Source organism: Marmota marmota, unplaced genomic scaffold (genome assembly GCF_001458135.2).
Source record: "Marmota marmota marmota unplaced genomic scaffold, marMar, whole genome shotgun sequence".
In the NCBI taxonomy this organism is placed as follows: Eukaryota; Metazoa; Chordata; class Mammalia; order Rodentia; family Sciuridae; genus Marmota; species Marmota marmota.
The window spans coordinates 518,377-529,368 of NW_026000226.1; the positions used below are offsets into that span (position 1 = coordinate 518,377).

The 10,992-nt window shown below is 36.9% G+C and overlaps 1 protein-coding gene and 1 long non-coding RNA gene across 2 annotated transcripts; one reads left to right on the forward strand and one right to left on the reverse strand.

Annotated features, from left to right (window-relative positions):
* Nucleotides 1-1,829: 1,829 nt before the first annotated feature.
* Nucleotides 1,830-2,877, reverse strand: LOC125613278. Its single transcript, XR_007343783.1, has 2 exons — nt 2,739-2,877; nt 1,830-2,375 (listed from the first exon to the last, which is right to left on the reverse strand). It is a non-coding gene; the product is annotated as an uncharacterized LOC125613278 (long non-coding RNA).
* Nucleotides 2,770-9,512, forward strand: Thap1 (THAP domain containing 1). The gene is made up of 3 exons (XM_015507505.2): nt 2,770-3,100; nt 5,519-5,714; nt 6,342-9,512. The coding sequence occupies exons 1-3, from the start codon at nt 3,030-3,032 to the stop codon at nt 6,714-6,716; spliced, it is 642 nt and encodes a 213-aa protein (XP_015362991.1). The 5' UTR covers nt 2,770-3,029; the 3' UTR covers nt 6,717-9,512.
* Nucleotides 9,513-10,992: the final 1,480 nt, after the last annotated feature.

Here is a 10,992-nt window from a genome sequence, read left to right on the forward strand (position 1 = left end):
TTATTTACATTTTTGTTGTGTCTTCTCACTAGAATATAAGCTCTATGAACATGGGGACTATGATAGCTTTCCTCACTAATACATTCCCAGACATAGCGTAATGCCTATATCATAGTAGGTGCTCAATAAATAAAGATTAATAAATAAAAGAAAAACCACGAAGAGACAAGGAAACACTACTCCTTTACTGCTACCACTCACATCTAAGCCACCATCATCTCTCACCTATGTTACCACAAATGTCAGTCTTCCAGCCTCTAAGTTGCTCCCCTCCTATCTACATGAATACAGCAGAATGATCTTCTCCCTGTTCAAAAGTTTACCTTGGGTCTAGGTGTATAGCTCAATAGTATAAGTGCCAGCTTAGCCTGTATAGGATCCTTTCCTCAATTCCCAAACCCACCAAAAAAAGAAAAAAATAAGATAAAGCCTATTTTCCTCAGAGAAAAGTTCAAAATCCTTGCACCAGCCTATAAGGCCCTACATGCTTCTGTCCCCTTTCCTCTTCCATAATTTTATCTATTATTTGTTCCCTCATCTCAGCTCTACTCCAGATACACAAACCCCTTCTGTTCTTTGAACAAGCCAAGAACACTGAGCCTCAGGAGCTTTTCCTTACCCATTCCCTTGGACTGCAAGGTTACTTTCCAACCCAGATATCCTCCTAGCTAACTCACACCAGTTTCAAATCTTTGCTCAACAGTCACTTCCTTATTAGGCCTGTCTTTTTCCATGTATTTGAAGTTGCAGCCCTCTCAGCCCAACCCCACACCTTTCACATTGTAACATATTATGTGGTCACATGTTTCCCCTTACTCCACGTAGACTATTAGCTCCATAGGGCAGAAATCATTGTCCTATTACTTATATATTCCAAGCTCCTAGAACTGTGCATAAAACACAGATGTTCAAATTTATTAATTAACTGATGAAGAATTTCAGTGAACTCAAGTTAAAGTTTCAGATCATCATCTATTATCACATTCTGTTATTCTTGCACAGTGGATCACTATGCAATAATAAGATTACCATCTGTCTCAATACTTCAGGAAATGATAGCAATAAAAACTATTATTCTAGCATTATGGCTCCAAAAACTATTTAAGATACACAGCTTAATTTAGATGCATTTGATTAAACATTGTTTTCAGAATAATTTAAGGCAGACACTACAAAATCTTGGGGTTACAGGCTGGGTTAGACACAATACCTATTCTCAACAGCATCTCAGTTCTGATGAGGAAGACAACATAAACATTAAAATGTGGTTCCAAAGTGTTTACAGAAGTTAATACAAAATTTCACTGGAATAAGAGAAATGCGTTAGTTGGAGAGGGCAGGAAGAGAGGATAAAGAAAGTTTGTTGGAGCAGATAACACTTGGGCCATATCTTAAAAGTGATCATGGAAAGGCATTTCTGACCAAGTAAAAGATCCTATTTTAAAGAAGTCACAAAAGATAAAACATAAAGCTATATATAAGAGTGTTTAAAGACAAGTAGAGGAAGGTGGCAGTAAAGTAAAAGTACTTGCTCCTAAAGGGGTGTACAGCTTACCATAAATAGTATGGATTTTATTCAGAAGAAAAGTGAAAGGGCTCACAGATTTGAAATTAGTGTGAGTTAGCTAGGAGGATATCTGGGGAAAGTACCTTGCAGTCCAAGGGAATGGATAAGGAAAAGCTCTGAAGGATACATGTACAGGCGTGATAATCAAGTTTCTATGGATGATATATTGGTGAGAGGCAAAGCTGGACATCAGGTTAATCAAAGGGTGGCAGCAAGGTAAATAACAGAAAGGGCTGGTCAGGAATACCATGAGAGATGGAAAGAGATTTAAGAGATTCATTTTATTTTACAAAATCAACCTAGTCCTCAGAGGTTGGGGTGATGGGAGAGGCACATCCTAGATGATTCCAAAGTTTCTGATTTAGGCAGCTAAACAAATAACTCAACAGACATAATTCAGAAGGGAGATTTACGTAGGAAATTAAAAAAAAAAAAAAAACTAGGACATCATGGCATTTCACTGAATTTAAGGAGCAAGGTATTTAGAATTGGAGAGGACCAGAAGATGGAACCCTAAGGGAAACATTAACATTTAAGAGAGCTGAAAAGTGTATTACAAGAGCCATTTAACAGTCCGTTTTCCAGACTTAGATCTACATAAAAGAGAGAAAGAAGGAACCAGGAGGTGAAACCTCTATGTGAAATAGCTCCAGCAGCTTGTAATTTCCATCAGAACACAAGGAGATCACAGCACAGAATGGCCAGCAAAGACCGTTTCTGCCTCGGGAGCTGAGAAGATACAGCATGTGTAGGTCCTCTTTCACTGCTACAAATCGGTCACCTGGGCTCTCACAGAGCGCTGTGTTGCCTGAACAGACAGGGAATGGGATAAAGATCAGCAGTCTGGGAAAGGGGTCTGAAAAGTTTTACAAATCAATAGTCTCCCACTCACTTTTTAAAGAAATGGGTGTTTTACACGTGTTTTCTGTAGCCCACCAGATACAACAGGCCGTACTTGATCTCCACTGTAAGCCGCCTCAATAAAAGGATAAATCAACCCACCACCCAAGGCGGAAGTCGGAACCGGGACACCGCCCATTTCCCGCCTCCTTCCCCCACAAATCCCTCCCTCCCTGCGAGAGCTCTGAAGCCCCGCCCACTTCCGTAACGCAGCACAGGCCGCAGGTCACGCCGGGCCTCAGCCAATGTTCTGCCTCCCAGGAAAGGTTACCTCTGACCGCTGGGCTAATCAGAGACAGTGGGACGAACTCCTCGCGAGAGGTGAGGTTGAAGCTGCCTCCGCCATCTTGGAGATGGGAGACGGGCGATGGCTGTGGTCCTTCTGCTAATGCAAACAACAAAACAGGCACAGTAGTCGCCCCAGAGTGAGGTTTTCATCATTGTTAACTATTGACCAAAACTACAGAAGAAGCAAGAGTGTCAAAACCGAGCTCAGCGACACTGTGAGCCCTTTCACTTTTCTTCTGGGTCGGCTTAAGTGAAGTGACTGAGGACCGGAAGGATGGTGCAGTCCTGCTCCGCCTACGGCTGCAAGAACCGATATGATAAGGATAAACCTGTTTCTTTCCACAAGTATGGAACCAGAGCGTCTCGCGGACCAGTCCCAGCTGGGGTTGGGGGCGCGCGGCCGGTTGGGCTGGGGGCGGAGCTAGGCGCGTGTCCGCGCGAGACCTGACGAGAGGGGCGGGGCACGGGATTCCGGGCTACGGGCTCCGTAGGGGTCTCCCGGCCCTATCGTGGTGGGCGTGCCTGAGTTGGGGATACTTTAGGAGACCACAGCAGCGCGCTCTAGGGTATATTGCCGAGGCGGCCATTTGCGCTCTCGGAAGGGCTCCTGGCTGCAAAGCTCTCACTTTCCTGGGCCTGGAGAGCTCGCGACCGTGAGCGATTTCTGCCGGCCGCTCAGGGGCTCGGGGCTTGGTCTTGCAAGAGTCGTGGAGCAGCCAGAATAACTCCCTAAGGCCCAAACTTCAAATAGAAACAAAGACCTTTAAAAACACCAAGAAGTCGCAATATTCTTATCTCCGCTGATTCGGAGGCTTGCATTATAGTAATTAATGATTGAATTTTGGCCAGGATATCAGGAATTTTTTTTTTTTTTTTTTTACACAATTTCCAGGAATTACCCTTTAAGGGTCTCTAGGTTTTAAAGGAAGCCTCTGGTGCAGCCATGGAGTAATGATAATATAGACAATACTCAGGTGCCGTAATAAAGGTCAATGTGAGCTATTACAGATCTGCTCCACAGCTTTCAGGGCTATCCTCTAGTTTCCGTAGCTAACCAGCTGTAGTGGAGAATATTTTCTTGAAAATAGGAAAAGAAAATTGCAAGATTGAAATTAACCGGCTGGGGATATAGCTCAGTGCTTGCCTAGCATGCACAAGGCCCTGGGTTCAATCCCCAACATCATTTAAAAAAAGAAAAAGATTGAAATTAACGATAATCAAGTAATGCACACAGTGTTTTCAATCAGCCAAATTCAGTGTTTACAAATTTTATTATATTTCCATCATGATTTCTCTGCCAGAATGCCTGACGATATGAAAGTAATAGCTAAGAAGTCAGATCCAATGGTAAATTATACAAGTGTTTCATAACCAAATAGTACGAAAGCAGATTTTAAAATATTCTTTCAAAAATTTTTATGAGGAATTATTTATGTGTGATAGGGGGTTTGGATGCATATTTATATGTTTTATGTAACTTGAACTGCACCACAGGCAAATAAAACTGCATGGAGCATAAAGAGATCTTCGGAGTGTTTACTTTTCCCCATGGAGAAGGGGTTGGCCCATTATGACATTCAGTTCAGTATATCCTAATGTTATGTACATAATTGGTGTTTTTGTAATTTTTGAAAATGATGTCCTTTCAGGGTGTAGGAATAGATCCGGAGATGACAGGAATATGCATTTGGCTCTCCACCTTCCCATCCCTCATTTCTAATAACAGGTAGAAAAAAATCTAAAAGTATGGAAAATAGTTGAGAATAACATAACACTTATCAGAAATACTGTGTTCCTGTTAGATCTTTAAAAGATTAAGCCTGAGCACTGTAGTGCACATCTATAATCCCAACAACTCTAGAGCCTGAAGCAGGAGAATAGCAAGTTTGAGAGCAACCTGAGCAATTTAGGGAGATCCTGTATTTAATGTAGAACAGTTTGGGGGCAAGTAGATGGGAAAGATCTTCATAGATTCTCACAGCTAAAATTGTAATCCTTGGGCCAGGAGGCCCTGTGTATTGAATTTTACAAGTGATTGCTACCTTAGTTTGTACGTCTGACCATCATTTCCAGCAGGGATTTTCAAAGAGCACCTCTTCTCCCAGCTTCTAAATAGTAGCAGAGAGAGAGCTTGCTGTGCCAAGAAAAGGGACTCTTGGATAGATTTGTTAGATCTTTGTGATTATAGCACAAATTTTAGCATACCTTAGTTGGAAGAGAAACTGAAATAGATTTGAAACATCTTGTTTTGACTTTTTTTCCTAATCCTTCCAAATTCTATCTCCTTTTACTTGGGCCTAATGGACATATCCCAGTTGAGTTAGAGATAAATAAAATAAATAATTTCCTTTTTTTTTTTTTTTTATCATTATCTGCCTATAATTTGATTAGTTCAAATTTAGCCTATCATATTTTTCAGTCAGAGTGATTATACTAGAACTAGAAGTCTCTTTTCCCCTAGGACAGTAGATGTGTATATACCATTTTTGTTTTTATATGCAACACACAGAAATTTATTAGTAAAAAATATATAAGTATAGTTTCATTCTATAGGATATATTTTACTTGAACCTTTTTTGTCTTTAATATAGAAAGTTAAACATTAATCAGTGAGATAAATATGTAAGTGGAGCTAATCCTTAATCAAGTACTCTTTAGTATGTCAAGACCAATGTAAGATAGTTCTTTACTAAGTAAGAAAGTTTGGGTGCCTTTATTTGTTTATTTTTAAAAAGGTTAGAGAACTGAATTATGTCTTCTTAGGTTTCCTCTTACTCGACCCAGTCTTTGTGAAAAATGGGAGGCAGCTGTCAGAAGAAAAAACTTTAAGCCCACCAAGTACAGCAGTATTTGTTCAGAACATTTTACTCCAGACTGCTTTAAGAGGGAGTGCAACAACAAGTTACTGAAAGAGAATGCTGTACCCACAATATTTCTTTGTACTGAGCCACATGACAAGGTAATATGTATTTCAAAATGTTGAGCTGTCTTGTATTTATAAAATTAATGTGTTTAATGTATTCATTGTGGAAAATTTGGAAAACTTAGGGAACAGTTAAGAAAACAGATGTAGCTAGAACCTATTGCTTGTAAATAACCACTATTAACAGTGACATACTTTTTAAAAAACACAAAATGGAGTTTATTAAATATCCTCACCCTAAGGAATTCAATCTAACTTTGTGACTTACTTAAAGATCACTCTAGGGGCTGGGGTTGTGGCTTAGTGGTAGAGCATTTGCCTAGCATATGTGAGGCCCTGGGCACCACATATAAATAAAGTAAAGGTCCATTTACAACTAAAATAAATATATACATTAAAAAATACATCACTCTATGCCTCTACTTGTATGTTGATAAGTTTGGGGTTATCTTTCTCAGTGACAGTTTAGTTTTAAGTTATTATCTGTTGTCTGCATCCCACTTCAATTTTAAGTAGTAAAAATTGAAGCTCTGTTCTTATTTTGGAATGTTTTTGTACCACTGAGTCACAGAAGTCTAGTATTTCCAAAATTCCACAGTTTAACTCATTTAAGCTATTATTTTTAGTTACTAAATTCACATATGATCTGCATTTTTGTTTTAGAAGGAAGATCTTCTGGAGCCACAAGAACACCTTCCCCCACCTCCTTTAACACCTCCCATTTCCCAGGTCGATGCTGCTATTGGGTTACTGATGCCTCCACTTCAAACCCCTGATAATCTCTCAGTTTTCTGTGACCACAACTATACTGTGGAGGATACAATGCACCAGAGGAAAAGGATTCATCAGCTAGAACAACAAGTTGAAAAGCTCAGGAAGAAGCTCAAGACTGCCCAGCAGCGATGCAGAAGACAAGAACGACAGCTTGAAAAACTAAAGGAGGTTGTACACTTCCAGAAAGAGAAAGATGACATATCAGAAAGAGGCTATGTGATTCTACCAAATGACTTCTTTGAAATAGTTGAAGTACCAGCATAAAAAAAAAAATGAAATGTGTATTAATTTTTAATGGGGCAAGACCACACATCCTCTTTTAGCTTATATAGGAGTTTCATTTGGGGAAAAAAAGCACTTGATTACTTGTATAAAAACAATTCAGAATATTTTTTTAAAAAATAAATTAGATATATACTGTAAAATTGTAAATTTTTGTTTGTAATTTCAGAGTTTTTACATTAAAAACAATATTTTAAAAGTTATTTTAAAAAGCCTTAGACTGCCATTGTAAGTTGGTTTCAAGATTGGAGATTTTGTTTGAATATTTATAGAAATAATGTGAAAATGAAAAGCACAGAGAGTGAGAACAGTGAAGTAAAGATAAGATTTAAGTTTCAATTTTAAAAATTAATGCTTTTTATTGAAAAAACTTAGTTATATTTTAAATCAGGAGTATGGATTAGATTGTAAGGTATAACCTGTCTGTGTATTCAAACATTCACATCCGTAAAATCAGAAGGTTCATTTATCTTTCTGAATCACTTGTCAAGGATAAATTGGCAAATCAATTGAAAAAGATTTGACTGTCTTCAGAACAGAAAATAAAGAATCATTCTGTATCTAATCAATAAATATAAAGGTGAGTTTTTAAAAAATGAACCCTTTCATTTTTCCCTAGCATTATAAAATCGAATATATTCTCAGGTAGAGAAACATTTTTTTTTTCTTGGTACCAGGGATTGGACCCAGGGGTGCTTAACCATCAAGCCACATCTTCAGCTCCCTCCCCCATTTTTTTTTTTTTTTTTTTTAATTTTGAGACAGAGTCTTACTACATTGCTTAGGGCCCTGCTAAACTGCTGAGCCTGGCTTTGAACTTGCAATCCTCCTGCCTCAGCCTACAGAGCTGCTGGGATTGCATACATGGGCTGCAGTGCCCAATTTTGGAAGAAACATTCTTTAACAACAAAGTAAGGCATTTGTTACCATTGAAGTAAAAATTGGGACCTGACCCTTGATGAAAGGATACCCAATTCCCTAACCGTAATTATATCTTCATCCAAATGTCTTACCAAATATGTTCTGTTGATAGTTTGATTTGTATAATGACGTGGTACTCTTGTGTTTAACTAATTGATTTTGGTCCAGACTTCACATAAAAAATTAGTTTTTCACTTGTAACATGTTAGAAATTATATCCCACCTACTTAAATGAATGATTTATATTCAAAAGCAACCTAATACGTAATGTTTATTTTACTAAATGTTGAGATTTACTGCAGTTTCTGTTCAAACTGTGAGTTGTATTCTAATTTTGTGAGAAATTTTACATATATTTGAAATGAAAACATGTTCTGAGTACAAAATATTGCTGTAGAAATTATTTAGATTTAGAATAATTATTCCAACTAAAATTATCACTTTTATACTTAAAGATACACTGAGATAGTTGAAGAGTAACAGACTTTTTTTTTTTTTTAAGACAATAGTAAGAGATAAAACAAGGATGTTAAAAAGTGTTTTTTATAGAACTGATTTTTATTGTTATTCACTGCCATGCTACCTGTAGGTAGCAGTTTGATTCATGGAGATTTGATTCTTTGTGAACCAATATCTCAAAAATAGAAAATAATGTTTAGATTACTTACATAGTCTGATAACAATATTTAGGACTGCAATGAATGAGAGCACGTTCATTGGTTTCTGATGGAACGCAACCGTTTTTTAGAAGCTTCAAAGTCTTCAAATAGTTTGTTTTCATATTTCATCTCTAGCAATTCCTGGAAAACTGGGTAAATATTTTTTCAAAGTGTGTATCTTTAACCTAAATTGTCTTCTACATAAAAGACTGTGTGTGTGTATTTGTCCAAAACCAAGAATCTAGGTTAGATTATAAATGTGGTAATCATAATTATTTAGCGTTATTTAATTTGAAGCTGTTGTCTTTATGACAGATGTAAATCCCCATTTGTATCTAACTGAGTAAGCAGCACATGTACCAACAGCTTGCATTTACATGTTTGAAATGTACATGCTTATTTCTGAATTTGAGGTGGAACAATTTAACATCTTGTTGATTTTTCTTTTTCCTTTTTTTTTTTTTTGTTTTGTTTTGTTCCCCACCCCCCCCCTTTCTGGGAATGAATTTAAATTTACCATTGCTGATTGCAAATTTGCAGTTCTCCTACCATGGCCTCATAGTAGCTGGGATTACAGGAGTGTGCCATTGTGCCTGATTTGTTGAACGTTTTTAAAATTCATTTTATCTATTGTTTATAACATTTCCAAGAAAAGTAAAACATTTAGGCTAAAATAAGTCCTGTTCAAGTATAGTGGAACTCAGTCTGAAAAAAAGTAGGGAAAAAGTCAGTCTGAAATGGGGAGAAAAGAAATGTGAATTGCAGCGTATTCTGAAAGTTGAAATTTAAGTGCGTATAGTAAAATACTAAAATATCCATTTATGTGTGACAATTTGGAAGAAATAGCAAGAAGCAGTTGTTTCTCAGAAATGCTGGGAGAACTGGAAAATCTCACAGGGCTTTAGAGTCAAAGTAGTGTAGAAATTCTTGAAGACTCATCATCAAACCCTGTATGATTCCCTTTTATAACATCTTTGGTAAGTGGTGATCCTTTCTCTGTTCACTTTTAAGCAAATATTCTGCTTAAATTCTTTAAAATAGGTTTCTAGATAAAAATAGAATCAGTTGCCACTCTAATTAAAGAAGTATTTCTTTATGGAACTATAAACTTTACTTTGACCTCCTACTTAGTTTGAACTGTCACATTCTAAAATTGAAGTCTTGAATTAAAAAAGAATTTAAGTGTATACTGATCTTATACCTGTTGTGTGTTCTTAATAATTTTGCCATTGTGGTAAGAGCATAGCAGCAAACATTGAGTAGGCAAATAACAATGATACAAAATATATCTATAAAAATTATGTATCAATTGTTTTTATGTTATACAACTATCTACGCATATCTTTCTTTTTTTCTTTTTCTTTTTTTTTGTAGTTGTAGATGGACAATATGCCTTTATTTTATTTATTTTTATGTGGTGCTAAGGATGGAACTGAGTGCCTCACAAGTGGGAGGCAAGTGCTCTGCCACTGAGCTATAGCCCCAGCCCTGAGTATATCTTTTAAAACTTCACTCAACATGTTTTTAAATTTTATCTGTGTATTCATGGAAACATAGCTCATTTATTTTCATTGTTGATGTTAATTCATAAATAAGCCTTACTATTAAAAAAGAAAGAAAGAAGCCAGGCATGATGGCACATGCCTATATTGTGGCAACTTGGGAAGCTGAGGCAAGAGAATGAGAAGATGGCCAGTTTGAGGCCAGCCTCAGTAACTTAAGGCCCTAAGGAACTTAACAAGACCTTGGAGACCTTGTCTCCAATAAAAAATAAACAGGGCTGGGGATGTGGCTCAGTGGTTAAGAAACCCTGGGTTTAATCCTCAATACCTTATTAAAAAAAAAAAACTATAAGGAGATAAAAATGTGAGGGGAAAAAATGGAAATTCTAGAGTTGTTATTAACCAGAATAAAACATTCATTAGTGGAATCAACACTAGTTTGAACTGATAGAACAAAAATCGGCAAACTTAAAGGTAGAGATTATGCCATCTGAAGAGTAGAGATGAAAAAAAGAGAAATAAACAAAGCCTCAGAAATGTGTAGCATTGTTAAACACACCAACATATGAGTAAGTGGAGTACCAAAAGAAGAAAGGGGCTGGGGGCGGGGAGAGAGGAAGGAGCAGAAGAAAATTTAAGAAATAATCATTCTCAAGTTTGATGAAATACACATACACAAAGCACACAAGAAACTTAATGAATACCAAACAAGATAAATTCAGAGATCCACGCCCAGACATGTAATAAAAATGTTTAAAAAAAATTTTTTAAAAGCAGTAGGAGAAAAAAAATAAAATAAAAGCAGTAGGAGAAGAGTGATGTTGTATACCTGAGAACCACAACAAGATTAATGTTGTGGCTTCTTAGGAAAAAAAAAAAAAAAAATTAGACCAGAAAGCAGTCAAATGACAGAGTGCTAAAGGAAAAACTTTTTGTCAAATTTATCTGTAGCAAAACTCTCAAAAATGAAAGTAAACCAGATGCACCGATATACTCCTGTAATCCCAGCCACTTGGGAGACTGAAGCAGGAGGATCATAAATTCAAAGTCAGTCTCTGCAATTCAGCAAGACTTATCTCAAAATTAAAAAGGAGAGGCTGAGGTTCAGTGGTAGAGCACTTGCCTAGCCCATGTGAGGCACTCGGTTCGATCCTCAGAAGCACATAAAAAGTAAAA

Bases quoted from the DNA above. Each gene is read 5' to 3' on its own strand.
- Thap1 (XM_015507505.2), top strand. From the start codon at position 3,030: ATGGTGCAGTCCTGCTCCGCCTACGGCTGCAAGAACCGATATGATAAG. The intron at 3,101-5,518 runs GTATGGAACCAG...ATGTCTTCTTAG, and splicing joins AAACCTGTTTCTTTCCACAA to GTTTCCTCTTACTCGACCCA. The intron at 5,715-6,341 runs GTAATATGTATT...TTTTTGTTTTAG, and splicing joins GTACTGAGCCACATGACAAG to AAGGAAGATCTTCTGGAGCC.